This window comes from Emydura macquarii, unplaced genomic scaffold, assembly GCF_026122565.2.
Source record: "Emydura macquarii macquarii isolate MOO-44397 ecotype Brisbane River unplaced genomic scaffold, CSIRO-AGI_Emac_v2 contig_320, whole genome shotgun sequence".
Classification (NCBI taxonomy): domain Eukaryota; kingdom Metazoa; phylum Chordata; order Testudines; family Chelidae; genus Emydura; species Emydura macquarii.
Window position 1 is genome coordinate 578,349 of NW_027130457.1, and position 23,784 is coordinate 602,132.

The 23,784-nt window shown below is 37.7% G+C and overlaps 1 protein-coding gene across 23 annotated transcripts in view; it reads left to right on the forward strand.

The window, feature by feature from the left end:
• Positions 1–23,784, forward strand: part of LOC137167385 (cadherin-10) — a 210,421-nt gene that overhangs the window by 116,316 nt on the left and 70,321 nt on the right. For 20 of the 23 annotated variants that reach the window (XM_067569540.1, XM_067569660.1, XM_067569566.1 and 17 more), the window contains one exon: positions 3,310–3,389. In XM_067569540.1, the coding sequence (XP_067425641.1) occupies positions 3,310–3,389 (80 nt within the window). Of the gene's footprint in view, positions 1–1,466; positions 1,533–3,309; positions 3,691–23,784 lie in introns of those variants that run through there. The other 3 variants (XM_067569600.1, XM_067569592.1, XM_067569608.1) reach the window with 2 other exon arrangements.

Consider the following 23,784-nt stretch of genomic DNA (forward strand, 5'->3'; position numbering starts at 1 on the left):
GGTATGGGGTTATGGGCAACATAGAATTGTGGTAGTGCAATCCAGCAACAAGTACAAACAATATCCAATGTTACACACTCATGATTGAGCCTGATCCTTCCAATCTTTGCTCACATAAATACTCCTGTCTCATACAAGGATGTGCTGGTCTGGCAATATATCATTACAGTAATATATCATTGTATATCCTGGACTCCTGGGTCCTGATCTTGCTGTCATTAAAGTCAAAAGCAAACCCTAATTGGAGCATCCTGGTAGTAGCAGACACATACTAGTTAAGCAATGTCTCACAAGAATACACTGTGCTGTGAGATGCTCCTGTTTCATGAATTGCTTTAAAATTAATTTACTGCGTAAAGCAATAAAATATTTGAAACTCACTATTAAGGAAAGAGACTCATCAGACTTTTGCAAATTGAAAAAAGGATTAGTACAGTGACTTTTTTTAGAACTCAGAGGAGGGGGCAAGCAACGAGGTGCATTGCTTGAAATTTATGATGATAAACACGTTTAAATTCCTGTAGATTACCATGAACATATTTATGGATAACACCCTTCAAGTCCTCCCTCACAGCAGAAATACTTTTGTTTGCCAGTCCCTCAGCTCTGAGTGAATCCAAACTCTCAAAGCAAAAATTAGCTTCTGAATTTCATCTGGCCTTATGTTCCGACACCATGTGAAATTGCCAAGTTTCACATGATTTCTACCCCAAAGCATGAATCAGCCCAGCCTCACTAAAAACTCTTGGGTTGGTGAACTTGAGTGAGCCTGGTTTCATTTCCAGGTCAGTAATGAAACCCCCAGCCACGGAAAAGTTTATGAAAATTTTACACATCTTTACTTTGAAGAATCTGAATGCCTAGGGCCATATTCAACCATGGTGTAAAGCCACTGACGTCAGTGGAGTTATGTCAGGGATCAGTGTATCCCAATGCCTTTTTTCTAAGGTGTGCTAAATACTTTTGTATCCAAATCAGGGAAGTAAAGAAAAACCCGCCAAGTTTCTGTATCACTTAAGGTTTTTTGTTGCGTATGGAAGAATACAGTATATGTATATACTAAGGAGCTGCAAACATTGGCTGTAAATACTCTTTTTGCACATTTAAGATAAAACATTAAAAAAGAAAATTTAGAGAAAATATATCCTATTGAGAAGAAGAGTCATAGGAGCATTTATATACTCTTGCTGCCTAGCAACAGGCATCATTTCCCCTTTAGCAGGAGTCAGTGGGCTATGCAAAAATTTTGATGATGAAATAGGAAGCCAATATTTCTCTTACACAAATTAACCAGTAGGAAATTAACTAATTCTACAGTTATGTTATGCACATCTGTTCTGGGTGCAGACTGCATTATGTAGCTTATGCAAAGCTATTGCTATTTCATCTAAAACAAAATGCTGTGTAAAGATTATTATTTCCCAGAAGTTCACTATTAGTGCTCAGAAGTGTGCTGTGTCTTGCAGAATAAGTAAAAGAGAAGATTGTTGAGGAATGTCAAACAGCCCAATCTTGTTCCCACTGCTTTAATGGTAAAATCAATTCCTTTGTGTTCATACACAGTCCAAGTGACTTCTTTTCAGAAGACCCCTCTGCCAAATTTGGGTGTTAAAAATTAGACATGACACAATAAGTAGGGGTAGGAAACTTAAATTTGGGTAATGGGAAGAGAAAGCAAGTGTTACACTAATAATTGTATGTAATTATTCATTTTAGGCATGTGTATTATATCTGAGTTCTGTTAGGTGTGTGGCACTTACAGGAGATACAGCTAAAATGAATATTTTTAAGCGGGATTTGAAGAAGGTGGTGATGAGGGCTTGGCAAAGAGGAACTAAAAGGAACAGAGTACACAAACTTGAGTTACAAGTAATCTGTTTTAATCTTGTTATCTAGAGGTCTGAATGCAAATGCAATTTTAGAAACCACAGAAATGATGAACCATTAGTTACTCATTGTTTCATTTTTTTATTCCCATATATAGAGTTATTTGTATTTATATCTACTAAATTTTTGCCTGCTATATTTGTATATCGTTAGAATAATCTCTATTTGTATTTATTACATAAAAATCTGATTTACTTAAAGGCCATAATGTATCATTACATAATTATATATATTTCAGAATAGCTTGTGTCAAGTTGCAGAGATGTTTTGGAATGAAATTAAAGATCTGAAACAAAAATATTTAAGTGTTAATATTCTTTTTTAAAATTGTATTTTACATCATGTGGCTACCAAAACCAATCTAAATGAGCCATTTGGTCTTAAGTGTTTGGTAATTTCCAAATGTCATCTTTTAAAGAAATGTAGATCAGCTAATTGTGTTAACAGAGGTGAAGAGTAATGTGCCGAGAGGGAGCATAGGCGCAAAACTGGAAGCAGTTTTTTTGTTAGATGCCAATGTAGGATATTGACAGAATCTGCCTGTTTGTCTCACCGTGGTGATAAATGCCTTGTTGTGTATAGAAAAACCATAAGATGCTATACAAACTTAACAAAATAGGTTTGGAAATGGATTTACTCCCCTCCCCCCCCCCCCACTAATAGTTGCACCTTGAGTGTCAAATTTAAGTACTGTATATTGGAAGCCAAAACGTCCTGCATTCACAATGACTTAACATCAAATCTGATCAGGCCCTAATTCTTTAATCATTTTTCTTGCATTTAAAGTTGAGTTTGTATGCTCCCTCAGTTCATACTGTAAGTACTGAATCCTAAGAACTTTTTATATTAAAAGTTTGCTTCTTGTCATGTTGCATTTCTTCTGATGCATATGATGTTCTCTTTTGCCATTTAAAGTGCCCTAGGGAACTAGTGTTTCACCATTTCTGTGGTTTCTAAAGCTTCTTTGCATTAGCCTTTCAGGCCTCTGGATAACAAGATTAATAAAACACTGGATTACTTGTAAATCAAATCAGGTGGAAAACATTTGAAGTAAAGGCTGCAGTATTTAATATGTAAGTGCTAATAGTGTTAATCCCCTAGTCTACATGAAAAACATCCTCAATGTTTTTAAACTGAAAAGTTAAGGAAAAAAGTTAATCAGCTCAGTGCAGTTTTGTTGTGTTTCTCATGTAATGTTTTGAAAGCAGCTACCGACTATATTTGCAACCCTCCCACTTGGTGAAGGTTGACTGAAAACCTTTATAGTCACCACATCAGCCATCAGTTAGGTGCACATGGGAAATAACCAGTTTGCTTTCTTTGCTGCAAGGCTTTGCAGCTGCACTGTCAAATACCATGTGAAGTTAGTTACAGGAAAATGGAATATTTTCAACTTACACTGTCTTTTCTGTTTACTTTGAGGATTTGGTGGATATGAGTGGAAGAGAGAGAAACTACTGGAAACCATTGGGCTGCACGTCCAACTAAATAGACACCTAAAGGTAATACAGGCAAACAACACTATTGACCTCACAGCCAGTTGGCTTGGAGGACAGTCAGCAGTGGAGAACTATGATAATCCAGCAAGTTGTACTGCTACTGCTGCTCTGGGTGTTCCTGCCACATCCCTGCTATGCAGAAATGCTGTTCAGAAGGACTACTGACCACCAACCAAAAGGCTTTGTGGCACGTGTATCAGGGAATGATGGGAAAGCACTTCACCGCCAAAAGAGGGGCTGGATGTGGAACCAGTTCTTCTTGCTGGAGGAATATACAGGCTCTGATTATCAATATGTAGGAAAGGTAGGTCTGTATTAAGGTTTGATATTACTCCATTACTTTCTTATACATTTGTCCTACTACTGTTCTCAAGTTATTACAGTGACTTGTTCTCATGGTTGAATGGTGGGTTTGCCAGGCAATACTATGCAAGTTGTTTATCTGCTCTATTAGAGACCTCTAAAAGTAATAATGAAAATAGCTGTTAAACTATTTAGAAACATATAAATGTTTGAAATAAGCTAAGGTGTATTTCACAAGTACTTGTGTGATCTTTACATAATTCCTGCCACCATCTACTTACTTTTCTCTCCTCTGTCTAAAACAAGTACTTTAAAATTCTGTTTTATATTTTTTTTCTCTTTGACTCTTCAGTTTCATGCACATTCTTATGGAATCCTGTCCCCTGCCTGCACTTTTCACACAAAATCCTTTCAAACACAAAATGTCCTCCCTCCTCCAGTAATCCCTATGTCTCAGTAAACTGCAGAAGATGAATGTCATTAAAAATGTGATGGAAAAGAAATATGAGGAATGAAATTGTGAATTTAATGCTACTGACACCAAGAAAAGAATTCAGTATTCCCAGATTAAAGCATAAATTAATGGGCCACTTTCTGCGTTGACTTCACTTGATGTAGTCCCATTTGTTTGAAGTCAGTACGGTAGCACTGAATCTATCAGTGCGGTACTGGGCCTAGTATTTCAAAGCGCCATGGTGAGGTGGTAGATGGAATAACTAGAAGTGAATAATGTTCCAGAGAGGGAAAATGTTCAAATAAATAATTTTATTATACACTGTTACTGAAAGAAAAACAGCAACTTGCTCAACCTAAATCTTCCTGTCTTTATGCTTTTCATCCAAAGCAGATGGTAATGAATTCTTATATGAGTGCAAATTACTTATACAGAGTATGGGTAATCAGAGTAATGCAGAGACCATGGATGGGACAGGAAGGAGGTGCAAAAATGCATTGATTACATACTTTATTTTTAACCCTCTCCTGAATGAACTCCCATGGTTAATCAAAGACAAAACCAATAGCGTTCCTACATTCTGTTGACTCTGGATTTTTGGTATTCAGGCACAACAGCTCTCTTCTGAGTAACTGGTTTCTCACATATCTCCTCCTAGCTATTGGTTTCTCAGCTTACATGAAGTCAGAATTTGGTCCATTAGCATGGTGGTTCTCTCCTTCCATTGACTGTACCAGTAATCAGTAACTATTCTTTGAGAATGCACTAGCTGAGGCCTTACATTTTATGCTTTTGTTATACAACAGATTTATTAATTATCAATATGTAGGCAAGGTAGATCTGTATTAAGGTTTGATATTGCTCCATTACTTTCTTATACATTTAGTGAATTTAGATTCATGATCTTATGTGACAGTGGATGCTTGTTCTGAAAATATTTAATTACATTGCATTACCCTGGGTAATAGCCACATCATGTTATGTTGCCTTGCTAAGATTAAGTAAGGTTCATGACTCAAATAACCACATGTAATACAATATAAAATACTGGGTTATGTATATTTGTTAATTCAAATAGGCCCAATTCTTTCTCTCTCTCTATAAATACAAAATTTGGGGCTTTTGTGTTGCAAGATCCCATGACAAACTGAGGATTCAACAGCCATACACAAGCTTTGACAATGCAGATTCAGTTATTTTCATTGACTTAGGTCCTGATGAGAAATGTTCAAAACTCAAGAATTTTAAACAGCCGTACTGCATTGGGATCACCTGTGCCTGTATGGGGTCCTATTGATGTCATGGGTGTGCTGCACAAGTGCAGGGATCTATGCTAGCAAGTACCAATGAAAGACCATGCTCATATCCCCCAGAGTTTCATTCTGAATATACGTCTCATGGAACCCAACATGTAAAACAAATTTCAGCTGATTTTTGGCCAAAACTACATTCTTATGGAACAATTGTATGAAATGGAACAGGGGTGAAACCAATAAGATGCTATAGGAGTTATTCTTACAGATTTATATAATTTAATAAAGAGTGAGAATCCTTTTTAAAGATTTTCCCAACAATCCTATGAAATTATTTAGCAGGTGTATATTTTTCTATTAAATTCTATAGGACTGTTTTATTAGAGCTTGCATGATGTATGCTTCCATTAGAAACCATAAATAGGCTCAGGTTCCTTAACTTCATTAATTTTTTTGCAATCCTGGATTTAGTTTTGTGTTGCTGTATAAAGGTTTTACACAGTCTAGTTCTTCGTATGCAGTTGCAGACCAGTCCAGCAGGATTTGCATTTTTAAAATATGCAATTTATGAGTCAACAGTCCAGTGAACGTGAGGTGGAAACAAGGGCCTTCCAGGAAGAATTTGTGCTTTTAAATTATACAGGGTATATCTTAAAACACCTACATACTATAGCAATGAAAATTGACCAGATAGGTAAAGAGTGTAACATTTGCAAAAATGCCTAAGTCCTATTTTCAAAAGTGATGTAGGCGTCTAAATGATATTTTGGAAAAAATTACATAAGTTCTAGTCCTACAGCCCTTCTTCATGTGGTTCATTCAACTGAAGTCAGTAAAACTATTCACAGGACTATAAGTATTGCAGGACTGGGTTCAGAATATCTAGAAATGCCAGTTCAAAATATTTAAACCCAACATCTAATTTTCGCCAGGAAATAGATTGAAAAATTAGTTTAAATGGACCAAAGGATAATGAGGTATTGGCACTCAAGGCAGAGTGTTTTTCTCCCTCATTAACACCCAAAAAATATGGTGCTGAGAAGTGGTAAAATTCTCAGGACAGACAGTAGCTTATTTGGAAGTGGAACTTGGTGTTAATAATCAAGATTCTGATTAACACCTTTCATCTGTAGCTACATAGGCTAATTCTAATGCTTTTAGTCCCAGGTTCTGTTAAAATTCACTTACAAAGTACTTTATTTTGGAAAATAATGTGGAGAAGGACTTTGGCTCGTTGACTATATTCCTAGTAGTTTCTTTAAATATTTCCCTGTTCGTTCTCTCATGAAGCATTTTTTGCATCCATAGCTGAAGAATTAAAATTCATGAAAAAAGAAGAGAAAATAATTTTAATAGACTTTTTTTTCTTTAATGGGTGGAGAATATATTGAATGGAAACTGATTCCTTCTCCCTCTTCCCCCGCCCCTTCCCCCCCGACAACGTTGATTAAAATTTCCAGGAAATTTAAATGGCAAGGAGTTCCAGAATGACAGAAGCTTAAATGTGACTAAATTGTCTTTGTCAGCCACTATTTCCATTTATTATCCATTTCTCTTTGTGGATGTAGTTTCAATGCTGACCTTTAAAGACTATTATTTATTGTTTGTATTTACAGTAGCACCCAAAATGGTCAGGGTGCTATGCAGACATTTTAAAACATTAAAAAATGCAGACATTTTATTTCTGGTTATAATACATCTTTCAAAAGTGCTTATGCAACCTCAAGTCACACCTTTGCCATGAATTAAAAACACAATTGCAAAGCCAAACCAGCAGCATGTCCCCATTCCAAACAGAACATAACTGATTGGTGAGGAAAACTGATCAGCACAATACCCCACCTTGCTCACAAATAGCAGCCATCATCATAGTCTTACCTCTCAAAAGGCCTGGGGAAATAAATAGGCCCTGCAGCATGCCCTGAAGAGCAACTGCTCTGGACTATTGCTGATGAAGGTGTGGAGTAAATTTTGAAGTTAAGTGCACCTCAGACAGAATGCCCTGCTAGCAGCTTCCTCTTTTGCACAAAGACATTTTTGGTTCTGACGCCTCCACTGATCACAGCCATGGCAGCATTACATTGGAATGGAGGGGGAGAAGGGAACAGAATCCCTGTTCTGAGGTGTTCACAACTTTTGATGGCAAGCCCTATCGAGTCGCTGGAGAGGATAAAATACAATCACTTTTTAATATCTACTATCTCCAATTGCCCCTGTACCTGGGCATTATTAGTTGGCAATTTTCTAGTGGGCACAATAGTAGAAATGGGTCTTGTGGAGGGATTTGAAGGAGAAGACAATAATGGCCTTACGGGCTGGTTCAGGAAAAGTTTTCCATGTGTAAGGAACGTGACAAAGGCAGCTGTGAGGGGAGATGCAAACAGGCTGGCATTGCTGAAGAATCAGAGTGTAGGTAGAGGCAAAATGATAAGAGATGAGAAAATAAATATAGAGGGAACAGAATCAAGAAGAGGCTTGAAGGCGAGTTAAAGATAAGATTGCAGTTTCATGTTCATTATATTCGCTTTGTGAAAAGAATAAATCCAATCTGTACATTCAGAGCATCCACCTGAAGGGCAGCAGAAATATATTTCCAAATATATTTCTGTAAAACCACCTTCTACAGCAGATTCATTCTCTGGAGTTTTACAGAGCCGCTCACCATATAAAAACAGAACAATAAGTGTCATTATTTAACCCATGTTTCTAAAACACATTCATATAAACAGTTCAGATCTCTTTCTGAAGTCTTCACCTTTTGTTTAAAGTTGGTATATTCGTATCTGCTTTCCAAGGTTCATGGCTGAGGCTGGGAAGAGGAAGAATGAAACCCAGTTTTTAAATAATTTTTAATCTGCTTTATTATGGTAGTGCGTAAGGAACAGCTTAAAATGCTAGCCATTACACAAACAGAATAGCTGACAGTTCCTGCTATGAAAAGCTTGCAATCTAAATAGACCAGACAGACACAGGGTGGGGGAAGAGGTAGAACACACAGAATGAACAATGTGATGTTCCACAGTTATGGGGGAAGGTAGGAGTTGCTAAGCTAAATGGAAAGTAAAGGGAAGGGAGAGGGGAAATAGAAGGAAAGGAGGGTAAGGGGGACAGGGCAGGGAAGATGAGGGTGAGGAGCAGGTCAGGTGAAGAGACTGTGAGGTAGTGGGTTGGAGGGAGCAAACAGCCAGTCAGCATAGGGCAGAGAAGTCTGGGTCAACACTAGAAAGTTCTCTGAGTGTCTTAAGCTGCCTCTGTTGCTGGAATCTCTGGTTGATTCCTCTTTGTAGTTTCCCCCAAGGCCACATGGAGAGGGGAAACACCAACTGGGTCCTTGTTTCTCCAGAGTTTGTGTGGGGTGGGGGCAAGGGTCTGTACCTGATGAGGAATGTAAGATTGAAACAAATCATTCAGTTAAGGTGGCCAAGAATGTAGGGACAATGTTTGCCACAGGCAAAATGTCAAAGTCAAAGTAAGTGCTTAACATAAGTTAATTTTAAAAATGCAGAATGCCGTTACTATGAGGACTGCAGCAATGAGATGCTCAGCAGAGATTCAAATTCTGAAGTACCAGATTTTTCATGATTGTGATTTCACAGCTGCTAGCTTCCTAAGCTCATGGGTAAAATTATCTGTGGCAAATCACATGTCTTTTAGCATGCATCTGCATATCTAGCAACTGAGAAGGAGCCTGAAGACTACTGAATATCACAATATCCTGTGAAACTATTGGAACCAGTGAGTGAAGTTCAAAATGCAGTTTGCACATTGTTTGTTTTGTGGCTTTTATTATTTAAGCCAGTTCCAGAAAATCCAACTGGAAGAGTGTTATAGGAATATAGCTTAAATTATTGTGAGCAAATTACAGGACATGCCAAACTTAGTGCGGACCAGAATGTCAAAAAAGCAGCTATTCAACCACAGTTGTGACCTGCTGAGGTAGACACAATAGCTCTGAATATATTGCAGTGATTCTGAGTTTTTACTAAATATATGAAGTGACTTATTTTTTTTTAACAAAGGATACATTTAAAAAAAAATCTCAATAACTATGTACTATATATTGTATGCTTTCTGGGGAAGGGGCTAGGCCTTCCTTTGTATGGTGCCTAGCACCTTGTGAGTGCTAGTGGAAATGGATGATGATGATAATACTAAAAACATGGCTTATTTTTGTCAAAGCTATATTTTTGTTTCCATTATCAAATACTATCCTTTCTGGCAAACGAGAGAAAATTAGACCCAGAAAAGGCATTATAGGAGGATATGGGTTTATCTATGATTTGTAGAATCGACTGGAATATCTTTGTATTGCTAACATAGGAGATAATACCTACAACCAAGCTACTTCTTTTTTCATAATTCCAGAGAGGTAACTCAGAGATTGCTCCACTGAAGTTTAAAATTCTAACAGCAACAAGGACATTTTATCTAGATTTGTTGTCTCATAATAATGGTTAAGAATTCCATTCTGTTTTAGCCATGGTGAAGGGTAACATGACTTTAATATAGACTCTTAATGTGCCCCAAAAGACTGATTCCTACTCTTTTTTTCCCCCTTTGTTTTAGTATCAGGTTCCAGGTGCAATTTATTTATTTATTTAAGAAAGGGGCGCTGTTACAAGACATGAGTTATTTTCAAGTGTGTTGTGCAAAATTGGATTAATTCAAAATATACCCGAAGAAAAAATCAATGACTTTTTCCTACAGAACCAAAAGTGCTGTTCTAACAATTATCAGCTTAAGGAAGTACCAGATGTGTCAAGAATATCATAATTCATGCTCACATATTCAAAGATAAGTTTCTCTCTCTCTCCATCTTGAGCTGGTGTGTAGGTGTGTGGATGCAGAAAGGAAGAGGGGTGTATGTGGATTGAACAGATCTAAATCAGCTGTTAAAAAAAAAATCCAACACAGGACTTGTTCATAGTAAGTAAGTGTACAGGAATAACTGTAGTGAATATTCTGAAATGATTTGAAAAACGCTTCATTTTTCCTGCTATTATACATACAGTGTATCACAAAAGATAAAATTAACATACACAGAAGAATGCACAGGGCAAAACATTACAGCTATAGGTTCAGGAATTGAGCTTTTCCTGTGTTTCAACTTAACTATCCAATTAGTTTGACTTCATAAAGTTGTAGTGACTATGTGTTACAGTGGGTAAGTGGATTATAATTTCATCTCTACAGGTGTGAGTTCATATCTTGTCCAGGTATCAAGTGAAGATCAGTTTCATAGTCTAATCCTAGTTCTCCTTGGTCTGTAGAACAAACAAATTACCAGATAAATTGACACTTGACAGTTTCTTCTTGAGAACAATGAAAGAGTGGAATGGTGCAGCTGTTATAATTGATACTGAAAGACATTTGTGGGCACTTTTCTGGCAAATTTACAGTATGATGCTTAGTTTAAATCGTTGCTATTAGTCTGTTCTTTGCTTACATCAGCAATAATGTCACACAAATGTAGAATAAAAATAATTAATTTACAATTCCATTTCATTTACATTAAGGACACAGTGTAGGATGCAGTTAAAGTTTGTTAAAATAAATCTTACACTCCTTTTTGGCCTAATTCTGCTGAATGGGATTAACCATTAGAAGCTGAAGCTTAAAAGTTTCTAGTTTAACCTGATTTAAAGATGAATAGGTATTTCAAATACTTTTGTTTCAGTAAAGGTTCCATATGTTAATAAATTGATCCCCTCAGATTTTGAGGCTGAGAGTCGAAAGGTAGCAATACTCCACATCCTGTCCTCTCACTGACATCTCCTGCCCCTGAATTTATGGGATGGACTTTACAGCACAGAATTTAATACTTAGCTGTATAGATTTGCCCTATTCTCTTCATGTGTAGATTAGATGATAGTTGATGTTACAGGCTCATATAATAAACTTATAATCAAGCAATCCACCATGTTATGTATGTCTCACAAATAGGGCTCTCCAAAACTATATGTTTTTTGCTTCCTGAATTTCCATATGCAAAAATTGAGAATTTAGTGAATTTAATTACGGGTGACATAGTGTTTCTTACCAAAAATAAATAAATACATACATGAAAATAAGAAGACAGAAAGCAAACCTTGAATCAAATTGAAATTTTTCACAAAATTATATTTGGCAAAAACTTGCATATTTTTCCACAGCGTAAATAACATTGTGGTGTGTCCCCCCCTGCATTTTGAGAAGCATTTTGATGCCATACCTCAATGTTTGGATTTTCTCCCCCAATCCACTACTGCACATTTTTTCCACCCAGTTCTACACATCTCTTTCAGCTGGTGATGATTGTGTTCACACAACTAGTCACCACTCAGGTCAGTAGAGATTATCCACTTGAGTAAAATGAGCAAGATTTGTCCCAATACCTTCAGTGGATTAGTTATGTCATGACTTGGAATGGTCTCATACTCAATACATTACATAAGAAAAATCTGAGTAGGCCAGGAGGTACGCAAGAATGAAAAGTGTTATCTTTCATGGCATGCCATAGAGAAGTTAGATAAAACAAAGAATACTTTTGCTGGAAGGTTGCAAAATAACACTACTTTCTTAGAATAAAAAATGATAATGTACAGGAACCCATAGAGAGACTCATAGACTTTAAGGTCAGAAGGGACCTTCAGGATCATCTAGTTTGACCTCCTGCACATTGCAGGACACAGAACCTCACCCAGCCACTCCTGTAATAGATGCCTAACCTCAGACTGAGTTACTGAAGTCCTCAAATCATGATTTAAAGACTTCATGTTACAGAGAATTCACCATTTACATTGGTTTCAGCCTGTAAGGTACCTATTTCTCATGCTGCAGAGGAAGGCAAAAAGCCCCCAGACAAGGCAGACTCTCCCGAAAACATAAAGGCACAACTCACCCCACTTTATCCTAGGTTGTCCGCCTGCTAACAGACTCTTAGGCATAGATCACAGGCTTCTCTGCAGAGCTCCCTAGCCTGCAAGGCAGGAGCAGAAAACCCCCCTGAAATTTAAAGTGACAGCTTGTAATTTTCACACAGTTTTCAATACATCACAAAAGAAGTAAGCATCAGTAAAGAGAGTATCACATAATAGAAGTGACTGTGTGTAATAATAAGGGGCAATGTAACAGTAGTACAAAAATGCACAATTGTACTTTCTTTAGACTAGACATACATAAAATCCATTAATACAATTTTTTAGCAACTGAAAACAAAAAAACGGAATGTGGGTCATAATATTATAATAGCCCAATTGATGTAATGCGAAAGTAAAAATGAGCCCAAAACAAAAGCTAGGATCCACAAATCTCTCAAAATTTGAGTTAGTTTCACTCCAATTCTGAATTTTGCAGCTTAGACCGACATCTACCCAAAGTGAGGGGGAAATGATCCAAGATCAAAAAGATCTGAAGCAGCAGCAATCAAAACTCTATATATAGTTTAGAAAAAGAAAATACACAAAATACATATGAATAGAGTCTGCTAGTGTTCAGAAATTTGTCCAATGATGTTACAGATGGTGAAACATATAGTATATTTAGCCATGAAGAAAGGAATTTAAGCAGAAAAAGGAAAATGCAGCTGCAAAACTTACAGGACAATTAGGAAAAAGATTTTTTTAGGTCATCCAACTCTATCCCCCTGCAAATGCAGGACTGTTCCCAATTGTTTATTTTTCAGTGCTTTGTGTGGTCTTATTTTAAATGGCATGTGTTTCCACTACTTGCTTTAAAGGCTGTGCCATAGCCTACTAGATTTGTCTTCAGTCTGTGAATCAATGGTATAGGGAAAACAGTGCTCCAGTATCATTTGACCCGTGTTGTTCTATCAAAGAAGCCATATATTTCACATCTTGAAGTAAATGACTAAAAGAAAGGTAAAACTCTAAGCAGAGCTCTGCAAACATTAAATGAAACAGAAACCATGCAAATAGACTCCTGAGAAACTATTTTCAAATTCACAAAAATCTTTGACAAAAATCTGCAAAACTTCTGGTCCAAAACCAGGCAACTTTACATGACATTAGATTTTATTTCAGCCAATGATCATCTGCCAGCAGTCCCAGACTCCTCCTTTCCTTTCATTTGTGTTCTGGAAGGAGAGATCTTGGGTCCTCCTTTACCTGTCCCCAACAAGCACACATTTGGTGTCATCAGGGTGATGGGCTATATTCTGACTCTATTGGACCTTTATTGAACAGATAGCTTACTACCTTACTATGCATCTGGGAAAGCAGGATGGGAGAACAGGCCAACCAGCTGCTACTGAAGAGCTAGCAGGGAAGGGAGGACACTCAACCAATCCCTTCAAATGCTGTAGGGAAGGAGACTTTCTTCCAGAAGGCGACTTAGTGTAAGGGGGAATTCTGAACTGGTGAGGAGGGGAGGAGACATAAAGTTTACCTGGGTTTAACTTGGGTTGGCTGGAAGTTTGAATGGATTAGTTCTCAGTGCAAGAGCAATCTCTGAGACCCTCTAACTGCCATAGGCTCCTTAAGGGCTATTCTTCCAGCACCTGATTTCTTTCTGACCATGCAGTCTCCCATTCTGGACAATATCTGAAGGCCATTTAGACACTTCAACTAGTGCAAAATACTCTCAAGCACTAGTACAGTGTTCAAAAACTCAGTTTCTTCCTCTTTTCCGTCAGTCTGCCAGAATAAGAACATAAGAATGGCCACAACTGAGTCAAACCAGTGGTCCATCTAGCCCAGAGTCTCGTCTTCTAGATGGTGCCAAATGCTTCAGAGGGAATGAACAGAACAGGGCAATTATCGTGTGATCCATCGCCAGAGCATGGAGTTTTTGTGTCCCTGACCATCTTGGCTAATAGCCATTGATAGACCTATCCTCCATGAACTTTATCTTATTCTTTTTTCTGAATCCAGTTATAATTTTAGCCTTCACAACATTCCCTGGCAATGAGTTCCACAGGTTGACCGTGCATTGTGTGAAGAAATACTTCCTTTTGTTTATTTTAAACCAGCTGCCTATTAATTTCATTGGATGACCCTTGGTTCTTATATTATGTGACGGGGTAAATAACACTTCCTTATTCACTTTTTTCACATCACTCACCATTTTATAGACCTGGATTATATCCTCCCTTTACTTGTCTCTCTTTCAAAATGAATAATCCCAGTCTTTTTAATCTCTCCTCATATGGAAGCTGTGCTATAGCCCTAGTAATATTTGTTGCCTTTCTCTGTACCTTTTCCAATTCTAATGTATCTTTTTCTAAGATGGGGTGACCAGAACTGCATGCAGCATTCAAGGTGTGGGTGCACCATAGATTTATATACTGGCATTGTGATATTTTCTGTTTTACAATCTATCCCAAGGGTTTGTAACATTCTGTTATCTTTTTGACTGCCACTGCAGTGTGTGCAGATGTTTTCAGAGAGCTATTCACAATGAACCCAAGAGTTCTTTCTTGAGTGGTAACAGCTAATTTTGACCCCATCATTTGGTATGTATAGTTGAGATTATGTTTTCCCATGTGCATTACTTTGCATTTATCATCATTGAATTTCATCTGCCATTTTGTTGCCCCATCATCCAGTTTAGTGAGATCCCTTTGTAACTCTTCACAGTCAACTTTGGACTGAACTGTCTTGATGAATGTTCTGTCATCTGCAAACTTTGCCACTTCACCATTCACTTTTTTTTCCAGATCATTTATCAATACTTGAATAGCACTGGACCAAGTAGAGATTCTTGGGGAACTCTTCTTTTTACCTTTCTCCACTGTGAAAAGTGACTGTTTATTCCTATCTTTTGTTTGCTATCTTTTAACTAGTTACTGATCTATGAGAGGAGCTTCCCTCTTATCCTGTGACTGCTTACTTTGCTTAACAGCCTTTGATGAGGGACATTGACAAAAGGTTTCTGAAAGTCCAAGCACACTATATTGACTGGATCACTCTTGTGCACATGTTTATTAACCCCTTCAAAGAATTCTAATAGATTGGTATGGCACAATTTCCTTTTAAGAAGCCCTGTTGACTCTTCCCCCAACATATCATATCCATTTATGTGTCTGATAATTTTGTTCTTTACTGTAGGTTCAACCAGTATGTCTGTTACTGAAGTTAGGCTTACCAGCCTGTAGTTGCCAGGATTGCCTCTGGAGCCTTTTTTAAAAATGCTGTGTTTCATTAGCTGTCTTCCAGTCATCTGGTACACAGGCTGATTTCAGTGATAGGTTACATACCACAGTTGTTAGTTCTGAAAATTCATATTTTAGTTGCTTCAGAACTCTGGGGTGAATAGCATCTGGTCCTGGTGACCTTTATTACTTTTTAAATTACCAATTTCTTCCAAAATCTCCTCTATTGTCACCTCAATCTGGACAGCTCCTCAGATTTGTCCCCTAAAAAGAACGACTCATGTGGGAAGCTCCCTCAGATCCTTTGCAGTGAAAACTGATGCAAAGAGTTCATTTAACTTCTCCACAATGTCATTGTCTTCCTTGAGTGCTCCTTTAGCACCTCTGTCACTCGGTAGTCCCACTAATTGTTTGGCAGGCTTCCTCAATCTGAGTCTATCAATCAGCAGGGGATGCTGTAAGCTTTAATGTTGAACCAGGCAATGGAGGAAGTGCAAATCGGTTAAAAGGGGAATTATTCGTTTTGATGGGTGGGTGAGGAAGGGTTTATTTAAACTGATTTTGCTTTTAAGTATGTTTTGCATATTGTACATGAACTTGGAGTGCAGACCATTTATAAATTTTTAGGGGGGTGTATGTGTGTTTCTTTGTTTTAAAGAAAGCAAGCAAATAGATTCTGAGCACCTTTCAGGATAAGATCCTGAAATTGCAAACAATAGGCAGGATGTGTCTGAGAGAGAAAGAGAGATCTGGAGGGTGCTCATAATAGGGTGGTGAGCACAGTATAAATGATAGATGGTTTTAGTTGAACTAAGAAGACATCTGCAATGGTAGAGATGTTAGTTACACAGTAAGCAACCTGCTGAATACAGAACTGTGTATGTTAGTAAATTAACCGATAATGAAATCGAGAGGTTGACATAGTCACACTAACTGTTGCTGTAGGGTTTCTGCCATCTGCCTCTTTCAGCCTTATAAGAAAATGATTTTAAAATGTTCTAAAAGTTTCCTGCATAACCCAACAGTAGCATTGATCTGTCGTTGCAGCATCTTATTGCTAAATGAGACGCTCTGTTCAGTCTAGTGCCAGCACAAAAATGCAATCCCATTGATCAGCTGGCAGGGAGATTTAGAGGGAGGACAGTGTAGGCAGTGGGCACCCTTCCACCAGACGTACAAGAGAATTAATCATCAGTGAGATGCACTTAGCTGCCATAATGCTGGGGACTTGCAATCCTGTTGGGTGATTTCCAACTGAGGATTTTTAAATCATAATGTGCTACTGTAGGCTGGCTTTTTTTAAGGAAAGAAAGAAATCAGTGTAAAACAATATTCATATTTTAAACCAGTGAATTAGAAAGTATTTTTTCTTTCTTTTTAAAGTGATGTCTTCCTGTCACAAAAGAATTCTCTAAAAAGTAAAGAACTGATTAAACTGAGATGATTTGTATTCATAGCTGTAGCTATGGAGAAGCAGAGTCCACTTCATTACAATAAAGCCATTCACTCCAGGAATTAGAAGTGTAATAAAAAAGGAAGCTTCAGAAATGTTTGACCTACACCTTGTTTGAAGTTATAAATGTATAAATAGCTGAAAACCCTGCAGTTTCAACAGCAATTTAAAGTCTGGCACTTTAGGGGTATTTCTTTTATCAAATGCAGATGACCTTTTAAAAATCCTACATACACAGATAACAATGAGTAGAGGGTGTGGGTAAGGGAAAATCAGTCACTTACAATAAAATACCCATGAGGGGATGTGTGAAAAAAGTTTAAAATGACTGTTTATCTTTTAAAACTGTCTTTTTGCTGGAATCCTGATCTTATTTTTATATTAGAATGTTTGTTTGTGTGGCAGATAAAAATGTTAACCATAAAATTCTGCATTAAACAGGGCCCTTGTTGTCATTTTTGAGGCAATATATAATTTAGATTCAATTTATTTGTCATCCTGCGTGGACAGAGGGACGTTGCTCTTTTGAATAAACCCACAGAACAACCACCTACCCCTGCTCCCAACTAATATTGTTGAGTCATGAGTGTCTCAGGCTAAAGTATGTTCCCATTCCTGACTGTTTTCATGGTTCATTGTTTTAGGAGGCTAAAGGAGGAATGGCTCCTCAGTGTAGGTCATTATGTGCATTGCCCTTTGGAAGTTTTAAATATGCAGCCTCAATCCAGCTTCTGTGTCCTTATTGTTTGAGAATGAAATCCATCAGAGAGAGAATGGGAATGAGTCGTATCATTGCCAGGAGACTACTAAATAGCATGAACTTGCATGCTGCTGAGCAAATCCTGCAGGTACTGTGCTACCTTCAACTCCCAATGACTTCAGGGGGCTCAACTGCTTGCAGGATTAGGCCCTTGTCAGTGCAGCTGCTTGATCAGGACCCCCCCCCCTCAAAAGGTTTTGCTTCATAGAAATGGGTCTGTTGGGAAGGTAGCATGGACCCAGACTCTGTTACCTTTGCTTGGGTCATCTCCATAGGGGCAGAGGAGTGAGATCATTTATTTGTGACTCATCTTCGCCCTACCCAATGCAAGGGTATCCACTCAGTGCCCTAACCCCATCCATTTCCCTGAACTTTGCTGCCACGTGCCCCCCCGATGGAGAGGCATAGTGGTGTTATGGGAGTGGCTAATGCAGTCACAGGAATCTCCACCTCTCCTGGATCTTGGGGGCATGATATTGTCCTTTTTTTAAAAATTATTTCCAGTGACCTCTAAACCATCCTTGATACCCAATGGCTGTTTTCTCTACTTAAAACAATTTTCTTTCTAAAGCTCTATACTACTGAGACTTCATGGCTAGCAGCAGTGGCTCCTCACATCAGTCAAAGGAAGCAACTACTGAATTATACCAGTCACTCCTGTCTTTGTAGCCCATGGGCTATCAGGATGGATACAATGCAATGATTTTTAATGGATTTTTTTTGTTGTTGTTTAAATACAGGTTCAATTTTAAAAAAAATTCATTTGAAATTCATAACTTATGCAAGGCCTAAACGTCTTATAATCTATTAAAATAATTTAAATAAATATAATATTAAGCAATACATGTTCGCTGTCACGTTTTAAAGAAAGTCAAACACTGAACTGGTGGAAGTCACTGGGTAAGCACCTGGAACCAAAGCTGTTGAAGTACTAAACTGGTTTTTGACAGCAATGACCTCTTCTGCAAGTGTGGAGAGAATATTTTATTCATTTCAATTTATTCAGCAAGATCAGTTCTATAACTATTTCATTTCAAATTAAGAAACCAACTGGGAGTTGAAAAGGCTGAAAAGCTTGTTTTCCTCTTCCAAACTAGGAATAAAAAGTAGATGTCAGTGGATGAGGTCTACTAATTCTGAAATTTTGAAGTACATCGTGACCAGAAACAATCAGTTCAATTCCCTAACTAAAGATACTTCCTTACACTAAAGATACTACTTCCTTTGTTTAATAAATCCGTTTTAAATGTAACACATATTTTAATATTTTTTTCAATGTGTCCAGCAAATTTACAGTAGCTTTAATTAATAATCATACTACTGATAAAATTGCAATTTTTTTTTGTTTCAATTGATTTCCATCCAAATAGAGCTTGACACACCAAAATCAGAAGCAAAAATAAATAAATAAATCATGAATACATTGTAAATAAGAAATGCATCATTCACCATTTTCTAACAAAAATGTAACTCTTGATACATTTAAGATAAACTATATAATTTCTTACACTGTAAGTATATACTTTTATTTATCTTCCTGGCTAGCAAAAAGAAGCACCTAATTCAGTGTAAAGGCTATAGTTAGTTGCAAATCAGCATGTTTTAATGGTTAACAACTAGTGAGAATCAGCTTTTCTTTAGGAAAATAACTAAAAAGTACAACTGCAAAACACAATTAAAATTGATTATTTAAATAAAGGTTTCCTGCTTGCTGATTTAAATCATGATTAAAATCAGTGATAAAATCATACAAACTTGGGGCTAGGCATACTGATTCCACAGTGCACCCAGCCCTGCCTGTCTGACCATAGAAATGGGTACAAGCCTGAACTAGAAATCAATAGCTCTGAAAACCAATGGGTTGTAAGAACTAGGTAATGGATGCAAGGTTTGTTTTATAGTAAAATTACGAAAGTGTGATATTTTAGAAAAACTGAACAGAGTTCCCATTTGGAATAATTTTTAATGTGGATTCATGATAAGGAATAGGTGGTCGTGTAGCAAGACTTCTTTTCTGCCAAAAATAATTGTGGAGGAAAACAGATGCTCTCATTTTTATTTGCAACTATCCTACGTTATGAACATTTTTTAATTGTTTTTTTTCCCCTAAAAGGCTTTTATTGCTTACAATAGGTTAATGATATATAATACAAATACATGTATTGGAGCAAATTGAATACTAGGAATAAGCTAAGAAGGAGCTGTGCAGACGCGAAATAGTGCAGGGCCTTCTTTCTTGCATGTTATCCACAAAGGTTCTAATGTTCTTTTGCATGCAGTCTTCTGAGTCAGATGCAGTTCTGATGTAATTGTTTATGCCTGTGTATTCTGAGGTTCATGTGTCTCCATATATACATGAGCGTCTGCTTCCGGAAATGTGGGTGCTTATGCTGAGTGCATACAAAACATTTCAGGGAGGGGAAGAATACACATTGACTTGCTGTGTGACACTTTCTGTCTCACTTATTCCACCTGTAAAGTTACAATAACAAAACACATCAAACTCAGAAGAGTGTTAAGAGTAACTCAGTGTATGCAGAGCTTTGAAAATATTGTATCAAGAAGAATATAAAGGCTAAGCATTCTTGTTATTTCCTACGCAATCATAGTTGTAATCTAGTTAGGTTATTAATAAAGGTTAAAGGGGTAACAGAAAGGAAATAAACTATGTTGATTTTCACCAAAGCAAATTCAGACAGAATGAAAAGGGCTTTAAAGGAAATTGAGCAGAAGAAACCAAATTAAACAGGTGAGAAAATCTAGGGAGTTATAATTTATTTAAATATAGTATGAATTTAAGAAAATATGATCATGACATCTTTATCACTTTTGAGGAAACTAAAAAAAGAGCTGATGCGGTAATGGTGGATGCCATTTACTTGGAATTTAGGAAAGCATTTAATAAAGTTCCAGAAAAAAATGAATCTCTAATTTAGTATAAGTAAATATGGTATCAGTATTGAGCTGCAAGTGTAGCTAAATGGATATGGCTGGATAATAAATACAGAGTGTATCTGTAAAGGAAAGCATTTAGAGAAGATACAGTTTGAATGGTGGGATGTCGCAGAGATCAGTACTAGAAGATGTTTTGTTCTCTGTAAATATCTATTGTTTAGAGGGAATATTGAATAGTAAGGTATTTAAATTGTGTGATTGATGTAATGAGGTTGCCAGCTCCTCAGCACATGCCCCCTATATGTTGGAGTGACCCTTAAAGCCCAGGAATAATGGTCAGAGGGCCATTGAGGAATGCAGAGTTGGAGGGCTGCAGAGGGTTAAATGTGGAGTTGTCGTTTGGGAAAAAATGGAGGAGTATCAGGAACAATGAGGCATAAATCAACTAAATGCAGTTCAGTAGTTACAATAATGGGACCAGTGGGTTTAGATCTGGAAAAAGTCAACAGGAGCTGCCTTGGAGAAAAGGCAGTGTGAAAAGTTGTTTAGCCTGAGAGAAAGATTTGGTGGTGAGCACTGGCAATAAGTTCCTTAAAGTAATGTATGATGCTACTAAAGAGTTACCATCAAAGGAGACTTCCTGAAAAGCCCAGAATATTGGGCTGAAGTAAACTGGCTAATGCCTGCAAAGTGAGAGACGTGGAACCCAGCATCAACTGGAAAGCCCAGCATTAACTCAGCTCCAGTTAGTAAGGAAAAAGCTAGGGGAAGACCACAGGGGGATGATCAGCCCTGCACCTGCAGAAGAAAATTAAGGGACAAAGGAAGAAGCCAAGACTGAGGCCAGAAATGCTACCACAATGCCAAATCTAGTGCTGGACAGAATCAGAGACAGCTACAACCGCAAGGAGGTAGAGGACCCAAATTCAAGTGCCCCAGAAGGATCGATGAGCAATCAAGTTACCAGGGGTCAAGCACACAGCCAGCCCTGAAGGAGATCAGGAGCAACTTGGATAATTTGGGGAAGAAAGTAGCCCATAAGGTAGAACTGTCAGGGATCCAGCAACTGAGAGAAGCAACTTGGAAGCAGTGCACTTGGGAAGATGGGAGAGAGAGCCTGCAGAGGCACAAAGTCAGAGCCAGTGGATGAGCAGTGTAAAATGGTAGAGCAAGTAACACAGTATGTCTAAGAAGCTGCATTCTTGAGCTGTTTTGGAGGGACAGTAAACTAATACATGATGTTAACAATGGGAGTTAGTCTGGGGGCAGTGAGGCTGTGGACAAACTGCATGGCATGCTTTCTTTTCAGAGGGGCCACATCCAGGAAGGCTCACTGGCCTTTGAAGGGTCGGTGCCTTGGACTTCCGACCAATTTTGGTGGGAAGTATAGATTAGATGGGAACTGAAAAGCAAGCTTCAGAACTACTGCAGGAGTGAGGTGATTAAAGGGGCCTCATATGGAAGTTACAGACTGGGTAGTCAGCAGGTAGGCTATGTGGAGGGATCTCAACTAGATCACCTCAATCAGACAATTCTCAGGAGATGGAAGGCAGAACCAAGCTCAGGCCTGTTATTCCAAGGAACACCCTAATGGAAATCCAGTTGAAATTTTTCAGCTGGTTACCAGAGGGTCCAGTTGGCGGCTAGATTATGGAACAAAGAAATAGGTAAATTGGGCTACTGATTGCTCCCGAGGGGGAAAGATGGAGACAAGTTGAAGGATTCTAATGGAGTCTGCTGGAATTTCCTCTAGGGCTGAGGTTTGAGAGAGGGAGATCCAAAGGGGAAAATCTGATACCAAACATGAGACCCCCTAAAGGACATGAATTGTTGGTTCAGGATCTACAGAGAATAAAAGCTATCCTGTCTTCACTGAATCTATCTAAGAACTTGTACTGCATTTGCAGCCTTTCCTTTCTGCCAGCCCAAATGGTAAACTTTTTTTCCCAGAGATTAATATTTCCTGGAACACACCGGGTACTAGATTCAATAGGGCCAGGAGGGCCGTTAACACTCTCCTCCATGTTTTTGGTACATCTCCTGTCCTACAAAGTATCCAAAAGGCTTTTGTGCAACATGACACCTACCATGATTCCTAAGGAAGGATACTATAGGACAGATAATGAGAGCCATAGAAATGACAATAATTATAAATGAAGAGGGACAAATACTTTGTTTTACAACAGCAGTTTAAGTGGGAAGGTAGTTGGGAAACAGTGAAGAGAGAAAAAGTTGCAGTGTCATTTAGCTTAAAATAAGAAGGATGATTATCAAGTAACGATGGTTAAACTTTAGGGGAAAAGGCTTGGCAGCAACCTTACAAAAAACTCAAGTGGCATTATGTAAGTTGGAAAAGATAACAAAGAGTAGCTTAGAGAGGATACATTTAGAATAGTGCGTATAATTTTGGTCATATTTAAAAAAATACAGAAATGAAGTGGGCAAACAGATTGAGACAGGGAGTCCAAGGATTTCAGTTATTTGAGAAAGTTTGAAAAATTAGACGAATGTCATTTGGAAAAGAGGAGATGAAGAAGGGGCATAGAGGTAGGCATACATAGTTTTGAAGGCAAAAGAAAAGCAAATGGAAGATTTTTGAACTAATGTCAAATACAGTAAGCAAGGGACACCAACCTAAACTGAGCAAGGACTGCAAGAATTCAGGTAGGGTTTTGGTTTGGTTTTTATCACAATGAAGTGAATATAGTATATTCCATTAGATAAAGAGCAAGAGAACAGTGTGATGCAGTGTGCTGCAAGAAATTGCAAATTTTGTAAAACTGTATAAATGCTTTGTGGAAGGCTTTGGTGAGATTGTGGAGCCAGTTTCTGTGATTTGCACAATTTGGACATTCTTTTCAGTTAATGATGCAGTGTATGGCATAAATTGCCAAGGGCAGCAACTAGCATTTTGAAGAAAATACTGTCAGGTACAGCTTCTAATCATAGAAGGACTTAGACGGGCTTCTCTAGACTTTGTCATCCTGTGATGTTTAGTCTGAAAAGTAGTCTGGGAAGAAAATATCCTCTTTGTGAATCAAGCCCACATTTATATAATTAAAGTGAAAGAACGGTTATTTAAGCATCTTACACTCTCAAGATTTTTTTTTTAAATGATATATTAGTAAGTGAGGGTTTAACTTAAAACATTTCAGTTACAAATACATATTTCTGGAATAAATAAAATAAG